At 43.2% G+C, this 21,421-nt stretch overlaps 1 protein-coding gene across 3 annotated transcripts in view; it reads right to left on the reverse strand.

Annotated features, from left to right (window-relative positions):
- The window catches only part of cdkn3 (cyclin dependent kinase inhibitor 3), a 29,410-nt gene extending 19,891 nt beyond the window's left edge, over window positions 1-9,519 (reverse strand). For 2 of the 3 annotated variants that reach the window (XM_060829151.1, XM_060829149.1), the window contains exons 1-2: window positions 8,772-9,488; window positions 2,355-2,437 (exon numbers count right to left, since the gene is read on the reverse strand). In XM_060829151.1, the coding sequence (XP_060685134.1) occupies window positions 2,355-2,437; window positions 8,772-8,783 (95 nt within the window). In that variant the 5' untranslated portion in view covers window positions 8,784-9,488. Of the gene's footprint in view, window positions 1-2,354; window positions 2,438-8,771 lie in introns of all 3 variants that reach the window. The other variant, XM_060829150.1, reaches the window with a different exon arrangement.
- Window positions 9,520-21,421: the final 11,902 nt, after the last annotated feature.

Below are 21,421 nucleotides of genomic sequence, written 5' to 3' on the forward strand. Positions count from 1 at the left end.
TTGCTTTGAAGAAACTGACAATGATCATTTGCCTTTCAAACAGCAACAGCTTTACAGTCAGTGGGTGATCTCCATACCCAGCTCACATCAGTTGGAATTGAATGTCAGTGACATCCTTCCTGGATTGTTTTGTGTGACACTACAGCTCTCTTATCACGCAGAAGATGACTTCCTAGCCACTTAGTGTCCTCATTTTCCTCCTCGGATGACTGCTGCCATGCTCCCAACTTCTGAGAGATCATCACATTCCCTGTTCCATATGGCATGTTAAGATTGTGTGCCACTCTGTCTATAATGTACTGCAAGGACACCTGATATTGATTCAAGTCTGGTCTCATCCTCAGACTCTCTTGAGAGAGTATCTGTAATTGGAGGTCACAGTGTGAAAATAGGGAGTTGCCAATTAATGACAGAGACAAAGAGTTTTGTTCTCATAGAGAATATTGAGACTTTGGAACTCTCCTCATCAAAAAGTGGTGGAAGAAGAGTCTCTGAATATTTGTGAGGCAAAAGTATCAAGAAGATTCTCACTAAACAATGACATGAGAGTTATCAGGGGTAGGCAGGATTGTGGAGTGATCAGATCAGTGGAGCAGACTGAAAGCACTGAGACAGCTACTCCTGCTCCTAACTTGTATGTTTGTAGAATACCAAAATGGGATTAGAAACTGTAGTTGAACCCTCGACAAGTTATGATAGATGCATGGTCCATCTATCATTGTGTCTTCAACATTTACTGAGTCTGAAGTGCAATAGAAAGAAAATTTCTGTACTGTAAGCATACTTTAGTGGTGTTGAGAGTTAAGCAAGTCAAGTGAAACTGTGAAAAAGGGACATTGATGAAAACTTTCTTGGAAAAAATATTGATTTCTTGGGAGTGTGAATTTGTTACTTTTAAAAACTCAATAGACATTGAGAATGTTACAAAAAGTACAGAGTTTAAATATTGATGAGAAAAGAGACAGGTTCCTGAAGTTTTTCATCTTTCACTTATCAGGACAAATGCAAAAATACTAAATTTCAAATGATCACAACAATTAAATGTTCAGGATAAAATGATGCTGATTGTTTAAAGATTAACTCCAATTGGCTAAGACATTGTCATTGAGAAAGCAATGGGGAATAATAGGTTTCCCAAGCCCCAAGGTAACTTTTTAAAATCATAAGGTCCGAGCATACACCATTTTATTTGCTGAGAACAGGCCCCTATCTCTGTATCTATGTAGCCTCTAGCAAATCGAAATGAGCCGCATTATGAGTTGGACCGATTATCTTAAATTGATGATCAATGTAGCTATTTGCACACAGGATTATTCAACGAGTGCTGCCCAGTCATGGAATCTAATTTAAGCTGTGTTTGCTAACACTGCAGAGAATACACACTATTCCCTGCAAACATGCATCACTGAATGAGGAGGGGTTTGTGAAGGAGCAGGCGATTGGCTGAGGTAGGTGGAGGTTGTAGAAAGAGTGTGATATTGGGTTGGAGGCTGAAAGAAATCCCTCTTGTTCCCAGCCCCAGCCTTGTCCATTCTCTCCCCCATTCAGAGCCCCGCTAATTTCCATTTCTATGTCACACCTGATGCAACAATGGAACCATGAACATGTAAGTTTCCGAGTGTGTGAGCATACAGGTGCCCTGCAGTTCTAGTGTCAGCAGACACTGCCTGCCTCAAATTTAATAGCAGATGTTTTTGTTTAGGGTTTGCAAGCACATACTGATAGAATATAAACTGTACTCAATGTATTGTAACAATTGAATGAATCAAACAGTCCAATCAATCAGCCAGTTTTTAAAGACATGTTTCAGGTCAGTCTTTGGCCAGCTTGTGTGTTTGCACAATAGACACAGACTACTGACATGATCAAGACCATCATTGTCCTGCAGGAAATCTCTGATGCAATCTAATTCTGTGTTAACTGTGCAAGGTTAGCAAATGGCTAGTGCACTATTTACGAGATTTCAGTTAAGGCCGATCTTATAGCATGTGGAGCTACATGAATCTCAATGTGTAAACTGATTGATGAAGGCAGGCTTGTAGAAGTCAACAGTGAAGAATCCATTAATGTATTTCTCAGCTAGTCCATCGAGGGGAGACAGTGTGTTGCTCCATCTCAAATGCAAATTTGAGTCTGGGATAGAGCTTCAGCAACATGTCATTCATCTCAGCGATTATTCAAGAATTATGATAGTACAGCAATTATACATTCCCACAATGAAGAAAATTGCAATGTAATTCTTAATCTCAGTAACATTCCATCTGACTGAGGTGAGTGGTGCCATGCATTAATGTGTTTACAGAGAACAAACATTTTGGCAAAGTGGTAGCAATGAGTTTGGTGCAGATACTTACCAGGATACTTGCAATGGCAATTGGTTCTGTTCTTCTGAGTCCTCATCTGAAGAGTCAAATTCACTTGTTCTCATTGTACCTGTCTAAAAAACATTTTTAAATTACTTTCTAGAGTCAACTGCAGTGCAAATTCATGAGGTTAAACTTAATAAAGAAAACAAATCATCTAGAATATGGTAATGTTTCTAATTCATGCTCACTAACCAGACAGCAGATTATCTCGATTAGAACAGGAACTCCTACACATTATAAATAGAATTGCTAGAAATGCTGGATATTGTATCAACACAATTTGATACTATGTGCATGTATTTATTTATACTTTTAGACAAGGAGGCCATGCTGCAAATTATGCTTTAATGCAATCTTGTTGATTCTGATACACCAACATTTTAGTGACTGTACCACGAAGCTGGAAGTGATCTATAGTCATCAGATTCTGGCCTCTTGAACATCCCCAAGTTTAATCACTCAGCCATTGGAATCACTCCTTCAACTGCGAAAACCTTCAGCTCTGGAATCCCTTCCCTACGGATGTTCCTTAAAATTTACCTGTTGGACATTGCATTCAGGCACTGAATAAACACAAGTTTTGTCAAATACACATTTTGTTATGCAAGTAAGTAATCTGACACTCATTGTAAATTTATCAGAATGTGTACTTACAGGCAGATGTTTTGATGCTCTCAGTTATTACAAATACGATCTTAATATTTCTCTGGAGTGACAAGACAGCACATTGTGCATCTGTGCCACAGTCAAAATGGGTATTCCAATTATCATTAGTTACAATAGTTTTATTTTGCTTCTGTAATGCAGAAAATTGGCCTCCATACTTTACAACCACTTGTAGTTATATAGTACCTAAATAAAATGTCCAAGGGACACTTAAAATGCTAGATTCGACATAGCCAAAGGTAAAATTAGAGTAGATTACCAAAATCTGATCAACGAGTCAAATTTTAAAAGGAGCATCTGTAGGGAAGGGATTATGAGAAGCTTATAGCCTTGTCACTGAAGGAATGACTACAATGGTTGAGTGATTACATTCAGGAAGGTTCAAGAGACCAGAATTTGATGACTACAGATTATCTCATGGGTTGGGGGACTAGAACAGATTACCAGGTAAAGGAGAGACTACATAGAGGAGGAATTTGAAAGCAAGGATGAGTATTTTAAGGCTAAGACATTGTTTGACTGGAAACCAATGTAAATCTGTGAGCACAGGCATGAGAGGCATATAGTGTCTGCCATGCATGCTGTTAACTCAAATATAGTGTTAGTCATGCTGATTAACTTACTATACAGGAGATTATAAACTACCTAAAGTAGTAACCAATATAAACACAACCAATCAAATCACGCTTATACAAACAAACAATCAATGGCAAAACAGACAAATCAAATTATCAATTGACTTTTTCAAAATTACTTCTGCCAGACTTTATTTCCTTCACTTAAATGTACTGAACTGGCACATGAAATCTAAAATAAAAGTTCTTAAATTTACACAATCTGTGCTAAAAATGTCCTGTCCCAAGTCTTGATCTCGTACTACTCCTTTCTTGGCAACTTCATATCTGCTTCAATCTCAAGAAAGTTCACCAGCATTTAGTGTACTGGAGACTTCCATGTTCTGTTGGCAGGAAGGCAACATGGAAGTATAGTGATTGGAACCAGGTGGACCTCATTAACTATGAAGTTCTTGATTGGGGTTGTTAACCTGGGCCAATCAGGAAAGGCCTGGCTGACCAATATGACCAGAGATTACAATCTCCTCAGTTGAGGACTGACTCCAAGCTGGCTATCAAAGCCAGTGTGCTGTGCACTAGTGCATAAATCTGGCCCCTACGCAGCTTTTTTCAGAGGTAATGGGAGAAAAAAAGGACATGCCTGAAGAACATTTGCTTGCAACTTTCATCTTGGAGATGGAGTAAGCATTTTTGGCATCGTGTCTTTATTTGAGAAGCTGGACTCATTTGATTTTTCTGGGCAAATGACATTTGGGCAGACGAAAAGCAATGCGTAATCCTTCTGACTGCATCTGGACCCAGAGCATTCTTGGTTATAAGAGGGTTAACTTTCCCAAAGGCACTGGACAGAAAACTTTCCAATAGTTGACAAAGTTGGTTGAGGTATATTACGATCCTAAACCTTCTCTATTCCTGAGAGACTATCAATTTTATTTGAGTGTTAGAGAACTTGGGGGAATCCATATTGGGATTTTTTAACGAGGTTAGCACAACGTGGTTTGTAATTTGGGTTAACCCTGAATGAGAAATTATGAGCATCATTGGCAATACACAAACTCCCAGAAGTATTGAGCATGGACAATGGGATGTCAATTACCAGCAGAAAATTCCAATATTTCCTAAAGTCTAATGGCATTCAGAGCATTAGGTCAGCTCAATATCCTCCATTGTCCAACGGTATAGCAGAAAAAGTCCAAATGCCAAAGGCAGGCTTAGAGAAACAGCCTACAATGTCAATTGAAACCAACCTGTTCCTGTTCAACTCCAGGTCCACTCCACATGCAACTACATGGCTCCAGCAGTGTTGCTGATGGGCGGAAGACTCCACACCAGGTTAAACCTGATATTCCCAGACTGTTGGGGGGGGCGGGGCGCGTTGGGCAGAGGAGGAGAAGGGTGAAAGAGTAGTAGGAACACCATTGCTGGCCACATGCCTCCTTGAAGTGAGACAGACAATTTAATTCAGGGAATGACATTTGGTGCCAAAACCATGGAAATGACCCTGTATGGGTATGAGGTCAGGTCCCATGACTTACAAAGCACAGGGCAGTGGTATATTCTTAAACAAACATGTGGATCACCTGAAAGCTGTTACCACACAAATGAGGCAGGAGGAAAACATGTCTGGTCCCACAGAACAGCCAGAAGGCCTGGCAGAAACCGCAGTGTTGAGGACACCTCAGCATCCGAAATGTTGGCACCAGAAGAAGAGGAGACTCTTCCAAGACGTTCTGGACGCAAGACATGAGCCATAGGCCAGTACATATCACCAATGTCTGAGTCAGAGTTGGAGAAACCAGTCCCAGTGCAAAAGTATCACAAAAGAAGCTACAAGCAGCAGACCAGGCCTACATCCCCCGAGGGGTGGGGTGGGGTGGGGTGTAGGGCGGGATGGAACTACGTTAACTATGAGGTTCTTGATGGGTTTCCTGGGCCAAATATACTATATTCATAAAATTATTTGGACCTCTGTACAATTGGTCATGCCATTCTTGTGCACACATTACATTGCTTTACATACAGACACCAAAATTTATTTTTCCTATATACAAGTCTGTACATTTACTATCCAGCTCTTCTGCTGAGGTGTCAGCGGAGCCTTAATGACTAGGTGGGCCCCCTGTTCTTAGGCAGGCAGATGTTACATGGTTGACTTTCCCCCCTGCGCCTTGGCAGCAACTGCCCCAAGCTTCAGTGCGCCCCTAAACATATAGTCCTGGACCTTGGAATGTGCCAGTCTGCAACACTCAGTCGGGGTCAACTCCTTCAGCTGGAAGATCAACTGGTTTCGGACCACCCAGAAAGTGTCCTTCATTGAATTGATGATCCTCCAGGCACAGGTGATGTTCGTCTCCGTGTGCATCCCGGGGATCAGACCGTAGAGCACGGAGTCCCGGGGAACAGAGCTGCATGGGATGAACCTCGACAAACACCACTGCATTCCTCTCCAGACTTCTTCTGCAGAGGTATATTCCAGAAAAAGGTGTGTGACAGTCTCGTCCCCCCACAGCCACTTCGAGGGCAGCGTGCGGTGCGGCTGAGAGTCCGGGCGTGCATAAAGGATCTCACAGGCAGAGCCCTTCTCACCACCAGCCAAGCCATGTCATGGTGCTTGTTGGAAAGTTCTGGTGATGAGGCATTCTGCCAAATGACTTTGACAGTCTGCTCAGGGAACCACTCGATAGGATCCGCCCTCTCCTTTTCCCGAGGGGTTTCAAGGACACTACGTGCTGACCACTTCCTGATGGATTTGTAGTCAAAGGTGTTTTTCTTCATAAACTTCTCCACGAAGGACAGGTGATACGGAATGGTCCAAATACTTGGAGGGTTCTGCAGCAGCGAGGCAAGGCCCATCCTTCCTAACACCGGGGACAGGTAGAACCTCAGTACGTAGTGACACTTGGTGTTTGCGTACCGGGGATCCATGCACAGCTTGATGCAGCCACACACAAAGGTGGCCATCAGGGTGAGGGTGGCATTGGGTGTGTTTTCTCCCCCATTGCCCAGATCATTACACATCGAGTCCAAGCCATCACTCTCCAATATGACCAGGAGATTACAATCTCCTCAGTTGAGAACTGACTCTGAGCTGGCTGGTCATAGTCACTGTTGTTGTGGTTCTGTTCGCCGAGCTGGGAGTTTTTGTTGCAAACATTTCGTCCCCTTTCTAGGTGACATCTTCAGTGCTTGGGAGCCTCCTGTGAAGCACTTCTGTGCTGATTCCTCCGGCATTTATAGTGGTTTGAATCTGCCGCTTCCGGTTGTCAGTTGCTGTCCGCTGCAGTGACCGGTATATAGGGTCTAGGTCGATGTATCTGTTGATAGAATTTGTGGATGAGTGCCATGCCTCTAGGAATTCCCTGGCTGTTCTCTGTTTGGCCTGCCCTATAATAGTGGAGTTGTCCCAATCGAATTCATGTTGTTTGTCATCTGAGTGTATGGCTACTAGGGATAGCTGGTCGTGTCATTTTGTGGCTAGTTGGTGTCCAGTAATGCAAAGGTTAGAAAAAACAGTTTTAACGCAATTACAACCGAAACTCTGGGTCAGATACGTGGACGACACCTTTGTGATCATTAAAAACACAGAAATAGAGAACACACACCGGATCATCAACGCCACACTCACAGGGAATCCGAGTCATGAGAGAGGAAGAAAAGGACAACCAACTCCCATTCCTAGACGTGATGGTACAGAGAACACCAAACGGAGAATTCACCACAAAGGTATACAGGAAAGCCACACACACAGACCAAGTTCTGAACTACGAAAGCAACCACCCCAACACACAGAAAAGAAGTTGCATCAAGACACTGTTCAAAAGGGTCACAACATATTGCAGCACACCAGAACTGTAAAAAGAGGAAGAAGAACACCTCTACAACGTATTCGCCAAAAACGGATACCCGCGCAATTTCATCAACAGATGCCTAAGGGAAAGACAACGGAACGAGGACATGCCACAACCCAAAGGACTAGCCACACTACCATACATCAGGAGCATTTCTGAACTGACAGCCAGACCTACTGTGACCACTAGGACTCATAACAGCACACAAACCAACAGCCACGCTCAGACAACAACTCACCAGAATGAAGGACCCAATTCCTAGCATGAGCAAAACCAACATAGTGTACAAAATCCCATGCAAGGACTGCACAAAACACTACATAGGACAAACAGGAAGACAGCTAATGATCCGTATCCATGAACACCAACTAGCCACGAAATGACACGACCAGCTATCCTTAGTAGCCACACACACAGATGACATGCAACATGAGTTTGACTGGGACAACACTAGTATTATAGGACAAGCCAAACAGAAAACAGCCAGGGAATTCCTAGAGGCATGGCACTCATCCACAGATTCTATCAACAAACACATCGACCTGGACCCAATATACCAGCCACTGCAGCGGACAGCTGGAACGGACAACAGGAAGTGGCAGAGACAAACCACTATAAATGCCGGAGGAAACATCACAGAAGCGCTTCACAGGAGGCTCCCAAGCACTGAGGATGTCACCTAGACAGGGGACGAAACGTCTGCGACACAAATTCCCAGCTTGGCGAACAGAACCACAACAACTAGAGAAACATTCAACAATAATTATGTTTAATTGACCATGGGATAAGTTTAGCACAAAATGTTGCTGAACAGGCTTTAAGGAACAGACAAGTTTATAGATAAATATTGTACTACAGTCCTGTTCCAGGCTCCAAGTCCAATTTGAGCAACATCACAGCTTAACATCAAAAATAGAAACTCAAGTCTTTCAAAGATGCATGAAAATCATTTGCAGACACATAGTTTAAAGGGGTAACTTATTAGGTGCAAGAGAGAAGTTGAGAAGGAAATTAATAGAACCGATTGCATTGCAATGAAACTGGAATGCAGCAGATGGATTTTATAGATGAACAAACACAAAACAAAAACACTGCTACCCTTCCTTCAATAAGATTTTCTTGAAAGCTACTTTGTCCACCATACTCCAAAATTTGAAAGTCAGCCACTGAAATTACAACCCCCAAGTAATACCATCCAGTAAAACCTCATGCCCCTGTGTCACACCATCCAGTGAAACCTCATACCCCCGTGTCACACCATCCAGTGAAATCCAATATCTCATAACACAATCCCAGCACATTTGACCCGCACTCACCAGGTTCACCATGCCTTGCCAGTTGGCCTTGTCCCACTCTTTTATTTCTCAATATATTGTCTCCTTATTCCTATCACTACCTCTTGCAGACTGTCTCCTGAAATCTCTTTGCTCTACCTCCTGTTGATTTCCAGTGTGCTCTTACTGCTGTATCTGTCTGTATCTTCTTTAGTGCATTTCTACATCTCAGCTGAATTTTCCTGATGCTCCATCTCTTGTTATATACCTTTTTACTCTTCTCTCTAACTTCTTTAATGCATAAGCCCTTTTGCTATGCCCCGTGTCAAATTTTTATCCTATTTCTGCCCTGTCTCTGTATCTCTAACTCCAGCCCTGTAACTTCTATAACTGCTTTCTCTATAACTCCGACTCAAACGAGTATCTATCGTTGTATTTCCGTATCACCCTCTCTCTATGCCTCTCTCTCTACCACTGTTATTTTCTGTCTATGTATCTCTCTGGGACTCCTGAATCTATCTGGCCTATCTCTCACTCGATTTGTATCTCTCTCTCTCTCTTTGTATTTCGTTTTTCCCTCGCTTTCACTCTCTCTCTTATTCCTGTATGTATCTATCTCTCACACTGTATCTTTGTCATTCCTCTCTCTGCATCTAAGTAAGTATCTACCTCTCTCTATGTATAGATCTATGTCTATCTATCTCTCTCTCTATAGTTGTCTAAGTCTCTCTCACTTACCCCTTTCACAAATACGTTTACAGTCGGTTCTTTTTTTTTAAAAAAAACCTGTATTCCCACGGCCAGCTTTGATTGGCCAATTCTCCACATTCTGGGTGGAGACTGGATGCACAGCTTCTGATTGGCTGGCCTTTGGCAATTTCTTTGTTGTGATTGGACAGTTCCTAGACACGAGTCAGGAAGCAGGAAGCTGTTGTATTCTCCAATGCTCAGTGTGTGAGATAGAGGGAGAGAAATGTTTGTTGTTTTTATTCCCACCCCCCCGCCCCCTCACCCAAGAGGGCTTACAGTAACACTTACATTTTGCTCGATTGACCCGCGGCTGTGTTTAAATTTTTTTCTAATATAAAATAACAAGATTGTTTTATAGATTTTATTATTAATTTTTTTCCATCACCAGGAAAACAGCCATATGGCTAATAAAACATTTACAAGTAAAGCCTGTTAAAGGGCGAAAGCGATTTCATATCACATGCAAATAAATGTGAATCGTACAGTGGAGGATGAGGAATGTGCTATGGAGATGGATATTACTTTAAAAGGATCTGGTCAGGTTTATAGCAAGGACATAGGGAGGATCCCGTATTCCATTTGGAAAACCACCAGGATGGGCAGTGAAGCACTGAATAGCCTCTTAGGCTGCAGTTTCTGTTTTCCATGTGGGTTGTAATCGCAAATTGATTTTCTGAAAGAGTGATGGAAGCACCTTTAATTGTATATTTCAACGGTAGTTGAATATTTACTTGAAAAGGAAGTTCCCAGTATTGTATAAAGTAATTACAAGCACTTTGACGTCCGAATTAGAAATAGAAGTAGGTGATTCAGCCCTTTGAACTGCTCTGCATTCAATAAAGTCGTGCAGGGCTGTTTTGTGTTTTGAATACCACATTCCTAGCCACTCCTGATCAATGCTTGGGACAAGGAGATACATCAGGGCCCAATAACTGGATCCTGGAATCAGTTAGGAGCAACTGTTCACGCATCATGGGTGGGGCTACTGTATTTGTGTCAAAGGCTGGGGCTTCAAGGGTCACTGAAACCAAAAGTTAACTGATTACTCTGCACAGACGCTGACAGACCTCCTGAGCTTTTCCAGCAGTTTCTGCTTTCTCCATAAACAAATGAGTGATGTATACAAAGTGTAAGAGGCACAGGTTAGTCAATAATGAACAACTAAGACAACTTGGCTTTCTACAGCAACTTTGAAAGGGAAAAGCCAGATATTTTATAAGTGGTTGGAACAAGCTCCAAACATGAGGTTTATGGAGAGTGACCAAATAATTAATTTTTAAGAAAGTTTTTGAACTTGACAAAAGAAATGACTCGATAAAAGTGAATGCAGGAATTGATGTGCAAAAAGTCTGCCATTAATGAAATGGAGAGAAAATCCTAATTAAGCAGCATGTAAGCTATTTTGCAGAGTTACAGGTGTAAGGTAAAGAAATTTGTAAGCCAGGATGTGCATTTTAAAATCTGAGTTGAGATATAGGGAACCAGTAAAGGATATTACGGAACAGGTGACAGTACAGAGAGAGAGAGACAGACAGACAGATAGACAAAGACTACACAGACCCCTGATACAGATTATTCCAAACAGACAACCCCTCTGACCAAAGAAATGTTTCCTCATCTCAACCCTAAATGGCTCGTTCTTTATTTTGAACTGTGTTCCCTAATTCAGGGGAAACAGTCTTGTTGCTTCTGCCCTGCAAGAATCAGCTCTCAATCTTTTAAACTCCTCAGAATAAAGACAGAGACCACCAACCTTTCTGCACAGGGTCAGAAATTAATTTTGTGAACCTTTGTTGTACCTTCTCTATGACAAGTACATCTTTCCACAGGGAAGGAAACCTAAACTGTGCACAATACTTCAGGTGTGGTCTCTCCAGGGCTCTATCGGAGCACAGTAAAACATCTCTGCTTCTGCAGCCAGACCATCTAGCTCAAAAATCATTTACCTTTTTAATTGCTTGTTGTAGCTGCATGTCAACATTCAGAGACCGAAAAACAAATGCACCAAGTTCCTTCAGCCTCTCACCATTTAAGAAATACTCTCTATTTTTGTTTGTCCTACCAGAATGGGTCGCCTCAAATGTCTATGCATTGTGGTTCATTTGTAAGCTGAACTTGCTTTATTTAATTATACCACAGAAGTTTTAGTTGAGAAGCATAAATCTCAGTCAATAACAAGGCATTCAAATTTCTTCTTAAAAATGAATGGCTTTCCTCAATAACATAGCAATGCTATAATTACACCTTTCCCTTGTGTAGGATATTGTGACAAGTTAACATGGGCAGCTTCCATTTTAAATATGGATAGTAGTATGGACAAATAAAACAAGGACAACAAGGTGACCTCAAAATGGTGACTGAATTATGTCTAAATACCAGCCCTTCCACCAAATGTCCAACTTCCTGCTTCAGTTGAAGACCAAGCAAATGTAGATGTTTATTTACACCACCAAATGGAAATTAGTCGTAGCCATTGACTGCCTGTCATTCCTACATCACATACCTAACACTAATTTTCCACCCAATGTTCATACTTAAAATCTACTTTTGTATTTCTTGCTTTTGGTATATTTTACAGCACTGTTCCCCTTCAGCAACCTGCTTTCTTATTGTCACACTTTGCTGGTCTTTCATGTTAATATTTACAATTGGGTAACTCCAAACAAATGTACTACCATTTTAGAATTCAAATGTCCACACTTGTATTTGGCTTTGTTACTGGAGTTCCAAAATCTCTTGCCACTAGATGGTGCAGATGCACAAGGATGTATATTACCAGCATTATGTTGCTGGACCCATTGTAACACAAGTTGCTCAGATCTGCACAATATTTTGCTTCCTTCCCTTAAACACTGGACATCTTTCCAACCCCGATTTCCATGTTTAATTCCTAACTTTTCGCATTTCACTTGACAAACTGGGTATCTATGAATCTCAGCCCACTGTCAAAGCCTTTGCCTCAGGTCATTGAATTTCTGGCTCTTTGATTTTAGGTTGAAGCTAGCCACCCGACTCAATCTGAGCTCTTTGTTTTCCCTGGTGAAGAAATTGATTTGATTTGGCTACTTGTGTTACATAATGCTGGTACACACATCCTTGTGCCTCTGCACCATCTAGTGGTAAGAGATTTTGGAACTTCAGTAACAAAGCCAAATATTAATTTGAGCTCAGCCTATCTTTTCCACTCAACCTTTGATTTCCTTGCTTGTATAGTACAGATAGTAATACAGATATCTTATAATGCCATAGTTTGGTTCCCTTGCAATCTTGCTTTGTAAGAAAATCATGCGATACCAGTACCATTTAAACTAATGGGGCCAGAATAGTGTTATAGCCAATACAGGTAAGGAAAGTTAATGTTCTATAAATTTCGGTCTAAATTTGGCATTCATGTTATAGCCAATTCGTGTTGTAGAAACACGTTCTGTAGAAGACCACCTGTATTTAAGAGTGCTCACTTACCATCTCATGTTATTGGAGAACACTCAAATCTCCAACATCTCATCTTCCCATGTCTTCAAACACCATGTCTTCAAAGCATATCTGACAGAATTTGCAGATGGTGTATTGGACTTAGCATCTCAGGACCCACTGAACTGGAGTGGAGGAAAGTAATTGTTGATCTCGAGGGACTGCCTAACAAGAAGACAGCATATCGATTAGATTGTGATAGGTGAGCCCAAATCTTGTTGCCTCAATGCCAGAAGCATCTGACCTCAATTCTCATCTTCCATTTCTACCCCCATTAACAATGACTAGCAGGAATTTCAAAAGGAAGCAAATATTTACATAATGGTACATAATGATGTAAGAACTTGTATGAAGTCCCAGTGTTAAAAGCAGAGAGCTGTGTGTTCCTATTTTTAGGCTGTGCTTTCTCGAAGGTGATTCATTGTACTCAGTCTGCCATGGCTCAGTGACTTCTCTAACACAGCCTTCGGCTCTTCCCTTCATAAATTATGTCAACGGCCAAGGGCTGTCTTCAGGACCAGGAGAGGGAACTATTTTTCTCAATGTCAAGATTCAGAATTTTTAAAATTTTCACTGAATTTTCCCAGCTTTCTCCCTATGTCGCAGAAGAAAGTGGAAAATTCAGCCCATAGTAATATCAAAATTGACATTTCTACTCATGTACTTTTAATGTTTTGAGGTTAAATTGCTTTGGAAAGTAAACTCCTAATGAAAGTCAATTATTGGGTCTGGGGTCATGAAGCAACAGTAATGACAGCTAGAAAGGGCATTAATTCTGTTGCACCTGCTTATTTACATTGATTTATTCATTTCTTGTAACCTTCGTAATTTATCCAGTGCTCCATGAATTTATTAGTTTACTGGTGCCTGCTCTTCATTTGTTGACTTGTCGGTATGCTCAGTTCCAAACTTATGATAATTCAAAGTTGTTCTCCTACACTTTAAAGAGTTGAATTATTCACTAATTTGAATTAAACGGTTTTGGAGATGAGTCACCCACAGAGCCAACATACTGAATACTTAGAGCATTGACTGTATGAACCTTCACAGCCGATTTACAAACAGAACATTGTCACATATGGTACGTACAGAACATTCTGTACCATTGACAGGAGATGACACTTTAAGATGATAGATCAGGAGATGGCCTGTCAAAGGGAAAATATAATTATGAGTATCTTATCCATATGTATGTTTGGAAAGACCCAAAACTAAGAAGTAGCTGAATGATGGGAGCTGTGTTGGTTCTAATGCCTCACTGATTATTTTTATTTCAAAAATATACTTTATTCATAAAATAATTTGATGGTCTGTACAGTTGGTCATGCCACACATATGTAAACATTTACATACAGAGATCAGAATTTATCATTTGTATATACAGGTCTGTACATTTATCCATCATATGTCCATATATTTAGCTGAAGCGTCAGCAGAGCCCAAATGACTGCGTGGGCCCCCTGTTCTTCTTAGGCAGGCAGATGTTACATGGTGGTCTTTCCCCACCGCGCCTTGGCGGCAGCTGCCCCAAGCTTCAGTGCGTCCCTCAACATGTAGTCCTGCACCTTGGAATGTGCCAGTCTGCAACACTCAGTCGGGTTCAACACTCAGTCCTTCAGCTGGAAGATCAACAGGTTTCGGACCGCCCAGAGAGTGTCCTTCACTGAGTTGATGATCCTCCAGGCACAGTTGATGTTCGTCTCAGTGTGCGTCCCGGGGAACAGACCATAGAGCACGGAGTCCCGCATCACAGCGCTGCTCGAGATGAACCTCGACAAACACCACTGCATTCCTCTCCAGACTTCTTCTGTGTAGGCACATTCCAGAAGGAGGTGTGTGACAGTCTCGTCCCCCCACAGCCGCTTCGAGGGCAGCATGCGGTGTGGCTGAGAGTCCGGGTGTGCGCAAAGCATCTCACAGGCAGAGCCCTTCTCATCACCAGCCAAGCCATGCCTTGGTGCTTGTTGGAAAGTTCTGGCGGTGAGGCATTCTGACAAATGGCTTTGACAGTCTGCTCAGGGAACCGCTTGATAGGATCCGCCCTCTCCTTTTCCCGAAGGGTCTCAAGGACACTACATGCTGACCACTTCCTGATGGACTTGTGGTCTAATGCCTCACTGAGGTGGAGGTCAAAGGTACCAGCAAAGTGGAGTAAGAAGTTTGACACTAGAATGCTGGCTAAACTCCAATTCATCTGTTACTAACATTAGTCAGAGTAGGAAAGACTTTCTACATATTAATTTTATACAAAGTGATGCCTTTGCACAAAGAAGTTCTTGATGGCGCTTTCCTAGTATGTGTTGAAAAGGTGGATCTATGAAATTAGGAAGTACATTTCCATTGGGAAAGAAAAGGATTGCAGCAGTTAAGTTTATATGGTAATGCTAGTCAGATGTGAGCATATATTATAATGTGACAATTAGGAATACCACCTTCCTGACAGTAAGGGAGATGAGATTCAAAACTGCCCTGTTAGAGCTGCTGATTTGGAAGGCCAATTTCTGAGGAACAATAGATCCTGGCGGTGTGGATTGTTCCACTATTGCTAATGTATTCTCTAATAATTATTTCAGAACTTTATTTAGATGTTTCTTTGACTTAAAAAAAGCTTGAGATGTGTGTGTCACTAACTAGCCCAGCATTTATTGTCATTCCTGATTGCCCTTGGAAGGTCTTGGTGCAGCAGAATTGTCATTGGATTTGTAATCCAGAGACCCAGGTTTATGCCCTGGGATGGCAGATCATAATCTGACCATAGCAGATGCTTAAAATTCCAATTATGGATTTGAAAAAAACTATTCTAATGGCTAAGCACGAAATAATTGTCAATAGTAATAAAATCCCATCTTATTCACTAACCTACTTTAGGGATGGCAAACTACAATCCTGATCGGGCCTGGCCTACATGTGGCTCACTCTGAAAGGCCAAGCAAGCCACTCATTTCAATGCCAGTTCAGGATGGACAATAAATGCAGGCATTGCCAGCGATATCCACATTCCATGAAGGAATTTTAAAAAGTTTTCTGGAACAGTATGAACACTCACAGGGATGTTAGGAATACAGCACTGAAACAGCACATGCACCAAAGAGTCTTTTCTGGAACTACATTGATAAACCTCAATATTTTCTGGTGCCTAGGTCACGCATTAGAGATTAGTGATCAGATTAACCTTGGAAATTCTGAGAGAATTACCACTGGTGAAATAGGGGATAGTAATAGGTAAGCTAAAAATGTGTTCAGGAAGAAAGGCTCATGCCCGAAACGTCGATTCTCCTGCTCTTTGGATGCTGCCTGACCTGCTGCGCTTTAACCAGCAACACATTTTCAGCTCTGATCTCCAGGATCTGGAGTCCTCACTTTCTCCTCATAGTAATAGGTAAGGCAGCATATTTAACTGTACAGATTTTAACATGAGAATGTCATGAATGGGAATATGATTGTTTACACAAGATTTTTCAATGGGGCCTGCAGGTTTCCAGTTTACTTTGTTGAAGTGAGTGCTAGAGTATTCAAAACTTTGGACTCACTTTTTTCCTTGATTTGGGTGTACAGTACAACATTGCCTGGAGGGTAAGAAAGTTCAAGAGGCAGCTCACCATTGCCTTTTCAAAGGCTACTCGGGATGGGCAATAAATCCTGGTCCAACATGTGATATTCACATCCCATGAATGAATATATTTTTAAAAATGGATACTACAGAGCAATTTCAGCTCTTTCAGAATTTACTTGAGGCAACTCATTGAAGTGAAGTCACCAAATATTGGTCAGTGCTTATAATTGAGAACACCCTTCTTCCTCAATGTTTCAGAATCTTTAGTATCTACAAAATCATTGTAAAATCACTGGTGACCAGTCATAACTCTAATATAAATGTTGGCATCTTTCAAGTGAAGAAGGTTATCTCAGAATATAACAGGGCCCGACCTGGTGCACTGAGGAGTTGCTGATGGAGTTTAATACTGATAAATGTGAGGTGCTGCATTTTGATAAAGCAGATCAAGTCAGGACTTATACACTTAATGATAGGTCCTGGGGAGTGTTGTCAAATGAAGAAACCTTGGGGCGTAGGTTTATAATTCCTTGAAGGTGGAGTCACAGGTAGACGGGGTTGTGAAGAGGGGAGAGTGGTGCTGGAAAAGCACAGCAAGTCAGGCAACATCCGAGGAGCAGGAGAGTCAACTTTTCAGGCATAAGCTCTTCATCAGGAAGGGCTGATGAACGTCGACTCTCTTGCTCCTTGGCTGTTGCCTGACCCACTGTGCTTTTCCAGCACCGCACTTTAAACTCTAATCTCCAGCATCTGCAGTCCTCAGTTTCACGGGATAGCGAAGAAGGCATTTTGGTGCATTTGCCTTCATTGGGTCAGTGCATTAAGTATTGGAGTTGGGATGTCAAGTTGCGGCTGTATAGGGCATTACTTAACTGAAAATGTGTTGCTGGTTAAAGCACAGCAGGTCAGGCAGCATCCAAGGAACAGGAAATTCGACATTTCGGGCCAGAGCCCTTCATCAGGAATCCTTTGGACTAAAGGGGACAGAACCGTGTCGAGGTACACGGAGATGAGTTCGATGGGGCAGGAGCAGGCTGAGACAATGGGTCGGCCGGGGCAGTCAGGTTTGTGGATTTTGGGCAGGAGGTAGAAACGGGCGGTGCGGGGTTGTGGGACTATGAGGTTGGAGGCGGTGGATTGAAGGGCTCTGGCCCGAAAAGTCGAATTTCCTGTTCCTTGGATGCTGCCTGACCTGCTGTGCTTTAACCAGCAACACATTTTCAGCTCTGATCTCCAGCATCTGCAGACCTCACTTTTTACTCTAGGGCATTACTTAGGCCACTTTTGGAATACTGCATGCAGTTCTAGTCTCCCTGCTATAGGAAAGATGTGAAACTTGAAAGGATACAGAAAAGACACCCAAGGGTGTTGCCAGGGTTGGAGGATTTGAGCTGTAGGCAGAGGCTGAATAGGCTGGGGCTGGTTTCCTTTGCGCGTTGGAAGCAAAGGGGCTGTAGAGGGTTATAAAAGCATGAGGGGCATGGATAGGATGAATAGCCAAAGGACGAAGAAGTCCAAACCTAGAGGGCATAGGTTTTATGTGAGGGAAAAAAATTAAAAAGTGACCTCAGGGACAACTTTTTCACACAAGATGGTAAGTGTATGGAATGCCAGATGAAATGGTGGAGTTTAGTATAATGACAATTGGTACAATTAAAAGGCATCTCGAAGGGTATATGAATAGGAAGGGTTTAGAGGGATTATGGGCCAAAGGCTGGAAAAAGGCACTAGATTAATTCAGATATCTGGTTGGCATAGATGAGTTGGACCGAAGTGTGTGCTTCTGTGCTCTGCATCTCCATGTCTCTATGACTCTAAACAGAAATAGCTGATTGATGTTCTTTTCTTTTATTTCAAAAATATACTTTATTCATAAAATAATTTGATGGTCTGTACAATTGGTCATGCCATACATACGTAAACATTGACATACAGAGATCAGAATTTATCATTTGCATATACAGGTCTGTATATTTATCCATCTTATGTCCATATATTTAGCTGAGGCGTCAGCAGAGCCCAAATGACTGCGTGGGCCCCCTGTTCTTCTCAGACAAGCAGATGTTACATGGTGGTCTTTCCCCACCGCGCCTTGGCGGCAGCTGCCCCAAGCTTCAGCGTGTCCCTCAACACATAGTCCTGGACCTTGGAATGTGCCGGTCCGCAACACTCAGTCAGGGTCAACTCCTTCAGCTGGAAGATCAACAGGTTTTTGACCACCCAGACAGCGTCCTTCACCGAGTTGATGATCCTCCAGGCACAGTTGATGTTCGTCTCGGTGTGCATCCCAGGGAACAGACCGTAAGAGCGTGGAGTCCCACCTCACGGCGCTGCTCGGGACAAACCTTGACAAACACCACTGCATTCCTCTCCAGACTTCTTCTGCGTAGGCACATTCCAGAAGGAGGTATGTGACAGTCTCGTCCCCCCCGCAGCCGCTTTGAGGGCATCCTGCGGTGTGGCTGAGAGTCCGGGCATGCATAAAGGATCTCACAGGCAGAGCCCTTCTCACCACCAGCCAAGCCATGCCTTGGTGCTTGTTGGAAAGTTCTGGCGATGAGGCATTCTGCCAAATGACTTTGACAGTCTGCCCAGGGAACCGTTTGATAGGATCCGCCCTCTCCTTTTCCCGAAGAGTCTCAAGGACACTACATGCTGACCACTTCCTGATGGACTTGTGGTTAGTGGTGTTTTTCTTCATAAACCTCTCCACGAAGGACAGGTGATATGGAACGGTCCAACTACTCGGAGCGTTTTGCAGCAGCGAGGCCAGGCCCATCCTTCGCAACACCGGGGACAGGTAGAACCTCAGTACATAGTGACACTTGATGTTTGCTTACCGGGGATCCACGCACAGCTTGATGCAGCCACACACAAAGGTGGTCATCAGGGTGAGGGTGGCATTGGGTGTATTTTTTTCCCCCGTTGCCCAGATCTTTATATATTGAGTACCTTTAGACCTGGTCCATCTTTGATCTCCATATAAATTGGAATATGGCCCAAGTGACTGGGAATAGGCCAGACCTGTGCCACGTATAACAGCAATGACAATGTCGCATACCTGATGACCTGGTTTTTTCCCGCGATGGAGGGTGACCGTAGCTTCCATCTGCCCAGTGTCTGCCTCACTTTGCGGATACGCTCCTCCCAAGACTTGGCACACGCCCCAGCCCCTCTGAACCAAATACCCAGCACCTTCAGGTGGTCGGTCCTGAAGGTGAAGGGGATCGAGGATTGGTCGGCCCAGTTCCCGAAGAGCATGGCCTCACTCTTGCCTCGGTTTACCTTGGCCCCCGAGGCCCGTTCGAACTGGTCACATATGCACATCAGTCTGTGCACGGATAGCGGATCCGAGCAGAAAACGGTGACGTCATCTATGTACAGGGAGGCCTTAACCTGCAGGCCCCTGCTGCCAGGAATAGTCACCCTTCTCAGGCTCACATCCTTCCTGATGGACTCGACAAATGGCTCTATACAACACACAAACAAGGCAGGAGAGAGAGGGCAGCCCTGCCTGACTCCAGATCTGACTGGGAAGCTATCTGATTCCCACCCATTGATTGAGACTGCACTGACAATGTTGGTGTAGAGCAGTCTGATCCAATTGCAGATTCCCTCCCCAAAGCCCATTTTGGAGAGAACATCTCTCATATATGTGTGTGATAGCCTGTCAAAAGCTTTCTCCTGGTCCAAGCTGATCAATAGACAATAGACAATAGGTGCAGGAGTAGGCCATTCTGCCCTTTGAGCCTGCACCACCATTCAATATGATCATGGCTGATCATCCTTAATCAGTCTCCTGTTCCTGCCTTATCTCCTTAACCCTTGATTCCACTATCCTTGACAGCTCTATCCAACTCTTTCTTAAATTAATCCAGAGACTGAGCCTCCTCTGGGACAGAGCATCCTACACAGCCACCACTCTCTGGGTGAAGAAGTTTCTCCTCATCTCTGTCCTAAATGGTCCACCCCGTATTTTTTAAGCTGTGTCCTCTGGTTCGGCACTCACCCACCAGCGGAAACATGTTTCCTGCCTCCAGAGTGTCCAATCCTTTAATAATCTTATATGTCTCAATCAGATGCCCTCTGAGTCTTCTAAACTCAAGGGTATACAAGCCCAGTCGCTCCAGTCTTTCAGCATAAGGTAATCCCACCATTCCAGGAATTGACCTTGTGAACCTACGCTGCATTCCCTCAATAGCCAGAATGTCTTTCTTCAAATTTGGAGACCAGAACTGCACACTGTACTCCAGGTGTGGTCTCACCAGGGCCCTGTACAGCTGCAGAAGCACCTCTCTGCTTCTATACTCAATCCCTCTTGTTATGAAGGCCAGCATGCTATTAGCCTTCTTCACTACCTGCTGTACCTGCATGCTTGCCTTCGTTGACTGGTGTACAAGAATACCCAGATCTCTTTGTACTGTCCCTTTACCTAAATTGATTCCATTTAGGTAGTAATCTGCCTTCCTGTTCTTGTCACCAAAGTGGATAACCATACAATTATCCATATTAAACTGCATCTGCCGTGTATCTGACCACTCACCTAACCTGTCCAGGTCACCCTGTAATCTCCTAACACCCTGTTGGTTGGCTTCACGTCATACAGGCTGGCATAGAAGGATTTGCTGATCCTCATGACGTCAGCCTGAGATGACGTTACCGAGCCGTCTTCTTCCTTCAAGCTGCTGAGCACGGAACTCTCTTTGTGCACCTTCTGGAAGAAGAAACGTGAGTACGTCTTGTCCTGCTCCACTGAGCAGGCCCTGGACCGGAAGATTATCTTGGAGGCCTCTGAGGCAAAGAGCGAGCCTTGCTGGCCCTTCACCTCCTTGAGGTCCACCGTGACATTGACCCCCATCGTCTGCAGCAGGAGCAGGTTCTGCATACTTTCCTGGAACTGGGGCAGCTTTCCCCGCCT

This window comes from Hemiscyllium ocellatum, chromosome 8 (genome assembly GCF_020745735.1).
Source record: "Hemiscyllium ocellatum isolate sHemOce1 chromosome 8, sHemOce1.pat.X.cur, whole genome shotgun sequence".
Lineage (NCBI taxonomy): Eukaryota > Metazoa > Chordata > Chondrichthyes > Orectolobiformes > Hemiscylliidae > Hemiscyllium > Hemiscyllium ocellatum.